General features: G+C 41.8%; 1 protein-coding gene across 1 annotated transcript; it reads left to right on the forward strand.

The window, feature by feature from the left end:
* Window positions 1-234: 234 nt before the first annotated feature.
* LOC310782757 (charged multivesicular body protein 1B1) lies at window positions 235-11,489 on the forward strand. Its single transcript, XM_083643494.1, has 8 exons — window positions 235-373; window positions 3,325-3,422; window positions 3,538-3,684; window positions 5,998-6,066; window positions 6,240-6,347; window positions 6,495-6,538; window positions 7,727-7,799; window positions 10,813-11,489. The coding sequence occupies exons 1-8, from the start codon at window positions 358-360 to the stop codon at window positions 10,855-10,857; spliced, it is 600 nt and encodes a 199-aa protein (XP_083499620.1). The 5' UTR covers window positions 235-357; the 3' UTR covers window positions 10,858-11,489.

An 11,489-nucleotide genomic window follows, 5' to 3' on the forward strand; every position in this document is an offset into this window, starting at 1 on the left:
GCTCTCGCCGCCCACTCCCCCGCAGACACAAGAGCCCATTCACCTTTATTTGACTATGAACGAAAAAAAGTTAAACAACTAAAATATGACAGAAGTAGCATTTATAGTATTTTTTGCTTAAAAAAATATCTGTTTGATTCACATTATGCAAGGAGGAGGAGGAAGGGTCGAGCTCCCTCGTGACGACCGCTACCACGTGACAATGACGTCCATATTTTGGTAAAGGTACCAGGAAGTACGGGAGAAGGCGAAGGCGAAAGGCTAAGTTTTGCTGTCAAATTTTACTTTATTAAACACCTTATTCACCACGCTGCCTGTGCGGATTTGATCATCTAAATCTTGAAGAGTCGCCGCAGTATGCCAAATATGGAGAGTATCCTTTTGAAAATGCTGTGAGAAAACGAGACGTAACGCTGTGGGTAACGTTTTTAAGTGTTAGCCAAACACTCGCTGGAATGTAAAAAGGCCGAAAAGCAAACTTAGGATATGGCGAGACTGGTGATTTGTGTTGCAGACTCATTGCGAAGTAGCCTACAGTAACATGTTTGCCTACAAACTAAAATGGCTACTTTGTTTCACGTATTCATCAAATTACTTTTGTAATGACGTCTTGAAATGAGATACCACATACAAGGCGCTGCTTGTTGAGATTTGTAAGGTAACGGCCTGGGCTGGAAATGTCCTAAACATAGAAGCTGACTGTGTTACTGTTTTTAGTGTCAACAACTTACACTATCATCAGTGTCATTCCATAGTAGAGATATAAGAGTACTACGTTAACCAGTGTATGTTATAAGCCTGTTATATTTAATAGAACCTGTTTTACCTAACCTCGCGTCAGGCTCTTCTCGGGGAGTTTTACCAGGTCTTTTTCAGACGGCATGAACGTTTCAGACTAACAACCTGCTCTCCCTTTAGGTCGTTTTACAATTACACTACAACAGACAGCAACACAGGCAGAAACACTTAACTTATTATTATTGTTATTATCACTTTGAAACAAAGTGCAAAACTTGTCATCTCAACACAAAAATAAAATAAAACTAACCGTATACTACTATACCATTATAGCAGCAGCCAATGACAACACATTCAAGCCATCCTAAAGGGCATTACTGAGTGCAGTATGGGTGTGGCATCGTAACAATGAAAATGAAATAAAACTGAACTTAAATAAGTACTGAGGAAGTGTATCCCAGACACACAAAACACCCATCTTATCTCACCCTCCTCCTCACCCGCTCGCTCGCTCTGCGATATGCATATGCGAGCGAGCATATGCTTGCTCATATATCGCATATGCGCTTCCGGCGCATATGCTAACAACATTATAGAATAGATAGATAGATAGAGTGGTGTAGTGGTGCCTGGCGAAGTCTTAATATTTTTTTAAGTTTAAAAATTAAACAGTGGCATGTATAACATCACAACTGCTCGAGTGACAGCTTCGTTCACAGTCCAGCACACACTTCACACAGCCCTTCAATCACATGGGCGGAGCCTCTTCCCACACTTCACCTGTAGTGTGGGCGGAGCCTCTTACCAAACCAACACCTGTCAATAGGCTCGTTTGAGATGAGCAAATTCTGCGCAGATTCGACCAGCGCCTTGCTTGCCCCGTTGCATGATGGTTAGAAAGTTGTCCGACTTGCTCCGTCCTGCCCGACTGCGTGAGTCACGTGACTCTCGCGAGAGCGAGGCGGGCGCAGATTTGGAGCGAGGCGCCGCAGTTGCTCCCCACCAACTGCGCCCGACTGTGGATGACAGAGGATGACGAGAAACGCATCAAGCTGAGCGCCCATTGGTTCAACACAGGTGCATCACAAACCCACAGTGAAGTGTAGAAACTTCAATTTTATATCTATTCCAAGCTGTCACTCCATATTTTACATAAATACCACCTGGAATGCCTACATTAAAATATAAATAAGGAATCTGAAGATCTGTGTTATTTGAGCAGTGAGTGTGGGTGGCGCTAATGCATGTTTTAATTTGTTTACAAACCGCTGTTAAACCAAACTGTAGAAGAAGAAAAGCAGCAGCGAGTGTGCCGTCGGGGGTGTTTGACTTGTTGACGCCTCGCCTGACTGTGCTCGCCTGCTCTCGTCTGCTTTCCAGGCGAGGCGACAGTCATCTCAAACGAGCCTAATCAAACAGTGTGGGCGGAGCCTCTATCACCATGTGGAACTTAGTGTCCCCTAGAGAGAGAGTGGCGTCAGCGGAGGACCAAAATGCGAGACTCATTAGCCAATGAACAGCCAGGAATGGGTCTCGCGCTACTTTTGCATGCTAAAATAAAGCTGATAATGTACAATTTGATTAAAGGGATGAAAAACCCTTTCAGACTACAACACAAACTGTCTATTTTGCTGCAACTCAACAGTGCTGCCTAATCCAGGACCTTACTTCCTGGAACTCTTGAGAGTAAAAAACTGGTCCATTGGAGTGAATGGAGATGTCGGGACTCTTCTATCTACATGGCTCTGGTGGAACTCAGTGAGTGATGTCATCAGTGACATCACTGTGAAGGCGTAAAATACGTATAGTATTGCGGCCTTCATTTCGAAGTCGTGAACTCGTGTTTTACGAGACTGGAAGTTGTGTACACAACATGCTTGACATTCAAGTGGTCATTTGGTCAAAATGTCTCTTTAGGGTCCAAAGTTGAAAAATTTTGGAAATCCCAGGGTTGCTGCTCCTCCTGACTTCTCTTCAAGAGGTTAGGTCACGCGTGTCAAACTCAAGGCACGGGGGCCAAATCTTGCCCGGCACCTCATTTTATGTGGCCCGCGAGAGCTAGCAAAGAATACAATTTGTGCAGTATAATTCTAATTCTAATAGTTGTAGGCTACAAGTTGTCTGTTTCTACACCACCTAACCGTTAGGTGGTGTAGAAATGCAGGAATTGCTAGTATTTGTTTTTTAATTGTAAACATGACACCACATAAAACACTAAAACGCTGTTATGTAAGAAAGCCGGGATGTACTATAATACACCTGTTTAGCATTCTCTTTCTTACTCACCTCGTTCATTTTTGGCAAAACCGAAATAAAATAAAATAAATCACCCAACACCTGAAACCTAGATTGACCTGTCTATTAATATTCCAACTATGTTTCAGACAGCAGGGCGGAAATCAGCTCTAGTATCATTAAAAAGCCATTCTGGGTAACTTTCCGAAGCATTAAAGCATCAGCTCTTACTATTAATACAGACTATTGATAGAGACTGTTTTTTCTTTCTTCTTGCCGTGCAAGTCAAAATGGTTGAAGCTGCTTGTTGTTTAGGTCTGAACTTTATTAGTCTTTAACCTCCCATCACAGAGAATCTCTTCAATTTAAAGTTTGCAGCCAAAGAACTCCTAAGAAACTCCAAGAAATGCGACAAAGAGGAAAAAATAGAGAAGTCTAAAGTGAAGAAAGTAAGTTGTGCTTCCGCACTCATCAATGTAGCACTTGATCAAAGCCCATGGACCAGCGGGTGTTCCAGAACGCTTTATTGAACCGTTGCTGTGATGTTGCCTCCCCACTCCCCAGGCTATCCAGAAGGGGAATATGGAAGTGGCGAGGATCCACGCAGAAAATGCCATCCGACAGAAGAACCAGTCGGTCAACTTCCTGCGGATGAGCGCTCGGATCGACGCTGTGGCAGCAAGGGTCCAGACTGCCGTTACAATGAACAAGGTGCTTTGAACACCCACACAACACATGCACAACATATAGCCTAGATCAGAGGTTCTCAAATGTTTTTCAGCCAAGGACCCCTTACAAGATAGAAAATATACCGGGGACCCCCTCATTCTGATTTGTGATTTTGGGCTAAACTTAATTGTTTCCACTATTGTGCTTGACTTTTAATTTGATAGGTTTGTTATTAGAATGTAATCCATGAACCATTTTAGATTTAAAGCATAAACTATTTTCGTTGAACTATGAAGATTTTGCAAAAAATATAGATATATTTTTTTTTTTATTACATTACATTTACATTACGTCATTTAGCAGACACTTTTGTTTTGTCCAAAGCGACTTACAATATCACAATTTGTCAACAGTACAGAAAACCACTATGCAACACAATCAGTGACAGCCAAGATATTTTGATAGACTAGCACCATGTAGGAAGTAGTTTGAGAAGGAATAAGTAGGCTAATGTGTAGCATTTTTTTTTTTTTTTTTTAACCTGAAAACTTTTCGCGGACCCCCTGGCAAAGTGCCACGGACCCCTGGGGGTCCGCGGACCCATTTGAGAACCACTGGCCTAGATCAGTTCTCAACATCAACGTGGTGACCGGGGGCTTTTTTTTTCTTTTTCTTTTTTAGGAGTTCCACGGGCTCTCCAGCAAATTGATGAACTGTTAAACTTTAGCGTTATAATAATGATAATAATAAATTAAAACTTGTATTTAATTTACAAGAAGTTAACACAATTACAGAATGTAGAAGGGTCTGAGAGACAAAATCTGATCAAATCAGAATCAGAATCACTTTTATTGCCACAGTAGGTAATCAGATTTTTGTTTGGCTCCATCCCAAACTATATATATTTTTTATTTTAAACTGGTCAGTGATACTCATGGGTACTCTTCTACTGGAGCTAGTGAGACACATTTTAAACTAGTAGTCAGTGATACTCATGGGTACTCTTCTACTGGAGCTAGTGAGACACATTTTAAACTAGTCAGTGATACTCATGGGTACTCTTCTACTGGAGCTAGTGAGACACATTTTAAACTAGTCAGTGATACTCATGGGTACTCTTCTACTGGAGCTAGTGAGACACATTTTAAACTAGTCAGTGAGACACATGGGTACTCTTCTACTGGAGCTAGTGAGACACATTTTAAACTAGTCAGTGATACTCATGGGTACTCTTCTACTGGAGCTAGTGAGACACATTTTAAACTAGTCAGTGATACTCATGGGTACTCTTCTACTGGAGCTAGTGAGACACATTTTAAACTAGTCAGTGATACTCATGGGTACTCTTCTACTGGAGCTAGTGAGACACATTTTAAACTAGTCAGTGATAATCATGGGTACTCTTCTACTGGAGCTAGTGAGACACATTTTAAACTAGTCAGTGATACTCATGGGTACTCTTCTACTGGAGCTAGTGAGACACATTTTAAACTAGTCAGTGATACTCATGGGTACTCTTCTACTGGAGCTAGTGAGACACATTTTGTCCGCTGTAGGTTTAGAACTGCTTCAGGTAAAAACACCTTTCTGTACTCAGCAGCTACAGAATGGAACCTGTTGTCACACCATTTTAAAGAAATTGTCATTGCCAACTGTTTTAAAAGAGCAGTGATGGGATGGCTCATTAGCTGCTGACAGCCAAGCATTGTGTAACTATTCGTTGTTTGTGGTTTCTGTGCTTGTATGTGGTTTCTGTGCTTGTTGTTTGTGGTTTCTGTGCTTGTTGTTTGTGGTTTCTGTGCTTGTATGTGGTTTCCGTGCTTGTATGTGGTTTCCGTGCTTGTATGTGGGTTCTGTGCTTGTTGTTTGTGGTTTCTGTGCTTCTATGTGGTTTCTGTGCTTGTATGTGGTTTCTGTGCTTGTATGTGGTTTCTGTGTGTATTGTATGTGGTTTCTGTGCGTGTTGTATTGTCAATGTTGCTGTTTTAATCTATGTCTTGGATGGCTCGTGCTGTGCCGACCACTGAGTGTTTTTTTTTTACAAACGAGGACCACAATAGAAACAAGTCATGGACTTTATTGTGTTTTAATACTGGTGTATGGGTTGTGTCTTTTAAACAACTGTCACATATACATTCATTCATTACATACAAGGAATTTGACTTAGTCTAAGTATGGGGTGTAAATGGGAGTCTGTGACTCTAATATGGACTAAATTAGGGGTCCTTGGTATGAAAGGGGTAGAGAATCACTGGCCTAGATAACCAGTTACAGCCCTAGGATATGCAATTCACAACTGAGTAAGTTTGTTGGTTGTGGAGGAGCTTTACCATGTTCACTGTTTTATTTTCTCAGGTCACAAAATCTATGGCTGGAGTGGTCAAAGGCATGGATTCCACACTGAAGAGTATGAATCTGGAAAAGGTAGTTTGTGTGTGTGTGCGCGTGCGTGTGTTTTGCACACACTGAATAGGCTCACTACCATAATCCCGTCACACACATATACTGTATTTCATGTTTAGCAAAAATGAAAATTATGTGTCATTGTTCGATTTTATCACAAATTACTTAGACAGCTAAACCACAAAATTCCTCAGATTTCAGCTCTAATGGACAAATTTGAGCATCAATTTGAAACTCTGGATGTTCAGACGGCCCAGATGGAGGACACCATGAGCAGCACAACAACACTTACCACACCACAGGTACATGAGTCGCTGCTTCCCTCTTCTTTTCTTTCTTTTCTGCTGACACAAGTGTGTGGGCAGTTTATAGTACAGCAATTTATGATGTCACCATGAACTGCCCTTTAAGGGAAAAGATATTCACTGTTTGTCCAACGTGTGTTTCAGAATCAAGTGGATTCACTGATGCATGAATTGGCTGATGAAGCAGGGTAACTCTTTCTTTTCTTTTCATGTGTTAAAAATGCTAAGTCTAGCATTATACAGGTAAATGGTGTGCATACTGTATAGTATCTAATTGTAGCATGTGATGGATATAACACATCATTTGATTGTCATGTATTTAAAGATAAAGTTTTGAACATCATTATTCAGTATTTAGTAGTATCTTTAATATGGGTGGGACGATCACATAACGATTATCCTATCCAAAATAATATTGCGATAATCATCAAAATGTGCTTAAAACTCCTATAGCACTAAAACATACTGGAATCACTTTAACCTGCATTTTGTTAAAGTTATAATTTCAAAGATTTTCATCTAAATAAATATCTGTTAAATCACTATCTATCTGATAGTGAGTTAACACAATGGTGATTAAACCTATGGCCCATTGATGGAAGCCTTTGCATTTTCATTATTGCAGCATTTATGAACGTGGTGTCTGTAGTGACACAGGGTGGGCAGAGCTAACACAATAGACTCACTCTGCAGGTTACTGTAGGTTCCCGACAACTCTTGTGTGAAGTAGGATAACAAGCTACTTTTCCCCCGTCTCTGCTAGCATTACAGGTGGTTACTATGGCCGAACAAACTGACTAATGTCATTATGCAACACTGTTTGGATCTCATCTGCAATTACCACTCATCGCCATAGGTGACCCCAAGAGAACAAAACTGAAATATTATGTATTCTAACTTGAAGAAACAAATATTAGAGGTGTTGGCCCCCAGGGCAGACACCTTCCTCCAGCAGTTTCTGCAGGTGGGAACCTCATCTTTCTGTCGTTCCTTATTTTTGAACCCAGAATATTTCCACACATCTGATTTAACTTTTTTAGCTGGAGGATACAGCGGGCAAGCCTAGCTGGCTTCAGAGCCATGTTGACGACGATTGTTTGGAAAGACACACGCTCCCGATTGTGGCAAATAGCAATTCAAAATAAAACAGGAAATCAATAGGACTGTCACTTGTTGGTGAACAGCTTTTTCAAGTAACTCGGGACGATATCTATTCTCATCTGATGATATTCACATTTATACAATTAATGGAAATTCACCACGATACAATTATCTTGAGTGTTTATTATCGCGATAGACGACAATATCTTATATTGTCCCACCCCTCTTTATATGAACATATACGTTTTGAGTGTTTGTGTGTGCATCATTTGTAGGTTGGACCTGAATATGGAGCTCCCCCAGGGACAGACAGGATCAGTGGGCACCAGTGTCGCCTCTGCAGAACAGGTATGCACACACAGACTTGATTTACACTGCCCCCTGGATTCAGAATAGTTACACAGACTTTTTTGTTTTGTTTTTAGAAGTAGATTAATCGGTGCCGATTATTGGCATTTTTAATTAATCGGCATCGGCCGCTTCCTGCGCTCACAAGGCCGATTATTACGGCAGGATAAAAACAAGTAGCGTGACATGCCAGCAGGGTCAAAACATGTAGCATGACAATTTATACTCGATGTTCATGATTACTACATGTATAGACATCGGCCTCTGCAAACAGATGCGGGATTAGTCCCGCATTATAAATTCCAAATATGCGGGAATTCCCCAAAATATGCGCAATTCCCGCAATCCCACGCCGAATTTCAGGCCCACACTCTTTTGTAATAATATTGAGAGAGTTTGGGAGATGAATCGTCTGGGAGAGGATTCATCTCCCAAACTCTCTCAGTTAAAATCTAAAGCATGTTACTAGCTAAGATAACCATCTTATATTAGATGTATTTGTTATATTAGATTCTCAATGTGCATGAATGGATAATGGAATTATAAGCTACTTGTTTTTTACCCAAATACTCTCATTCATTCTTATATTTAAATCGTTGTATTTTATCGAATGCAAAAAAAAAAAAAAAAAGATAATCTGCATTATATATCAGCCACCCTGCTCTCTAAATATCGGCATCAGCCATTGAAAAACCCATATCGGTCGACCTCTAGTTAGGTGGCACTATAACTGTGTGTGTCTGAATTACACAAAATGTGGCACTGCACTCTGTCAGGTTCCCAGCAGCACAGCACACTCCCCAAGTTTGAAGTCAATCAGATGAATGGTTCTCAAGATAAACCGCTTTTTGTGTTGCCTGTAGGTGGTTCTCGAGATATGCGAATGACAGACATACAGAAGTCGATTGGACGGACAGTCCTGGAGATATGTAAAAGCTGTGCTCTTATTGGTTGAATTGCACAAAGTTTACCACTGCCATTTCTTGGGTTCCCAGCAAAGCACCCGCCAAGTTTGAAGTCGATCGGACGAATCGTTCTAGAGATAAACCGCTTTTTGTGTTGCCAGTAGGTGACACTATGACTATGCATAAGTCCAAATTGCATGAAATGCGGCACCACACTCCATCGGGGTCCGAGCAGCATGTTGACACATGTTTCTCGAGATAAACTGCTTTTTGTGTTGCCAGTAGGTGGCGCGATGTCAAATTGCAAGAAATTCTGCACTGCACTACTTCAAGATCCCAGGAGCACACTCCCAGGAGCACACTCCCTTGAGTCCCCCTAAGCGCACTCCCCGAGTTTGAAGTCGATCGTACGAACAGTTCTTAACTCATTAGGGTCTTTCACACCGGCCTTGAAAGCCGAAAAATGCACGGAAATTAGGATTCGCGGCTCCGATGTGAAAGGCATGAACGCGCGTTGGTGGGTAATTCTTGTACGCCTTTTGTCCCGGCACCAAAGGTTGTCACATCGCCGTATTGGCGGACAACCCGCCTCCACCTGAAAGCGTCGGAGCAGCAAGGCGGAACAGTGTGAATGTTTCATAAAAAATTACAGGGGAAATCACCTCATGCAGCAAGGACAGTGAAAGTAAAAAAAGTAGCCTATACAATCATGCGCCAGGAGGAATGCTCCGTGCCTGTGTAGTAGGTACAGTAGCTGTCTGTGTTGGTCTGACAATATTCCCTCTGGAAACGAGCTCCAGAACGGCAATCTGTCTAGCTAATGGCTGGCTCACACTACAGGATTTTCAGGCCGATTTATGCAGCCTCATCGGGGCTGTCCCGATCATATCAAACATGTTTGATATTTAGGACTGAAAATCTGCGCCAATACATCATCCTGCTGCTGCGCAAGACTCCCGTTATTATCGTTAATTGACGCGGCTCATTTGATGCGCTGCACTGCAGGCATCAGATAGGCTACCAAATACCAACAGCACAGAACCATGAGTATTTGGGGGAAAATGTCACTAATTTATATCACAATGAATGACCAATGATTAAAAAGTTGTTATATCGTAGTTTTGAGCCCCTGCCAGTCAGAGGCTGTCCTACCTGTCTATCGAGCAGTGTGGGGAAAAAAGGCATTGCTGCTGCGGGAAGCAATCCAGTCTATCCAAACTTTTGCCGATCTCATCATGGCATGCAGCAGGGGAATATATACAGTATATGTGTTTGTGTTCTCACTTGTACAGACAATAGAGTCGCATTGTTTACACGCATGCTAACTACCGTGAGATTCATTTGTTTGGAGAGACGGGCATGAAAATGAGGGAAAAGAGAGAGAGAGGTGAGGTGGGGGCGGAGCGCTTTGGTCACTGCTGGAACCCCAAAAACGATCGATCTGCTTAGTAGGTGAATTTACTTCTATGAAATGTGTTGTATAAATAAAGTTGGCTTTCCTTGAATGCAATTCATGCAACACTTCGCTGCCAGAAAATCGGCAGATGCACTCCGCAGCGGAGCCTGTTTTGGCAAGTCCGCCCACCATGCGAGTGCACCTATATCCTCCCTGCTCAGCGGAGAAGGAGGGAAGTATTGTTGTTGAATGAATTCGTTCATCATACAGTAGCCTAGGCTACACTAACCTATGAAAATATTAATTTGGGCTAGGAGGAGCTGGAAATCCCTCCGCTCGCCTTTCAATCCGGGAGCGGGGGATTTCACCTGAAAGTACACTGCAGCACGGGAATGTGGCCGCGCTGCTTGGCTCTGTGTGAAAGCAATTTCTGTGGCGAGGGTGCGAGCTTTGCGGGACTCCTAAACTGCAATTTTTGCGCGATCTGTGTGTGAAAGAGCCTATATAGACACTCCTGTCATTATTAGATGATAGATCAATAGCCTACAAGGAAAGTTAGCATTTGTCAAGCGAGACATCAGACATTTTATAAACACATGTAAATGATCAGTATTTAATAAATGCCATCTCAAAATAATCACACAACTCAAAATGTCCCTTATTCTTCTCTCTTCATCTCCATCTCAATCCCTGCTGTTGTTCCTGTCCAAAGGACGAACTGTCTCAAAGGCTGGCCAAACTCAGAGACCAAATGTAAAGGAAGACTGCAGCGGACTTGGAGCGTGCTGCAGAGCCTCCGCACTGCCTGACATGAATATTACTCCCAAACACCTCTTACTTTCAGAAGGTCTTTCCTCCTCTTTACATGCCATACTTGTCTGTCAAGGATCTACTGTATCATGTAGCCCTCGTTGCTTTTGTGTTTGTTATGACCTCCCCATGATTGCCTTAGCATACCTGCCTATTATACTAACAGACATGCTGGTAAAAGAAAAAAAAAGGGGGGAGGGGGGGGTTGGGTATTTACCTATATTTATAGGCCAATTTCATATGCTAATGGTGTATACAATTTGGTCACAAATATCTTGGAATATATCATGGAATAATATAATTATATATTTAGAATCATATTTCTTTTTCATATGTGCATGATTGCAGCCAACATATGCATTCGTTTTCTTCTTGGTGTCATGGTGTGAGACATTTTCCCTCATTGGTGAATTGACCATTGTGTTGATTTGTGAGATTTATTTGAAGAAGATATGGGATGATTAGCCTTTGTCTTTGGCTGGCCTTTGTCATCCTCTTCATCATTTGCATTGATTCTTTGGGAAGCTTTCACAGTTTGTAAAGTACATAAGTAGACAATAAAATTTTATAACACTTTTA

This window comes from Poromitra crassiceps (assembly GCF_964638095.1).
Source record: "Poromitra crassiceps genome assembly, chromosome: 1".
Lineage (NCBI taxonomy): Eukaryota > Metazoa > Chordata > Actinopteri > Beryciformes > Melamphaidae > Poromitra > Poromitra crassiceps.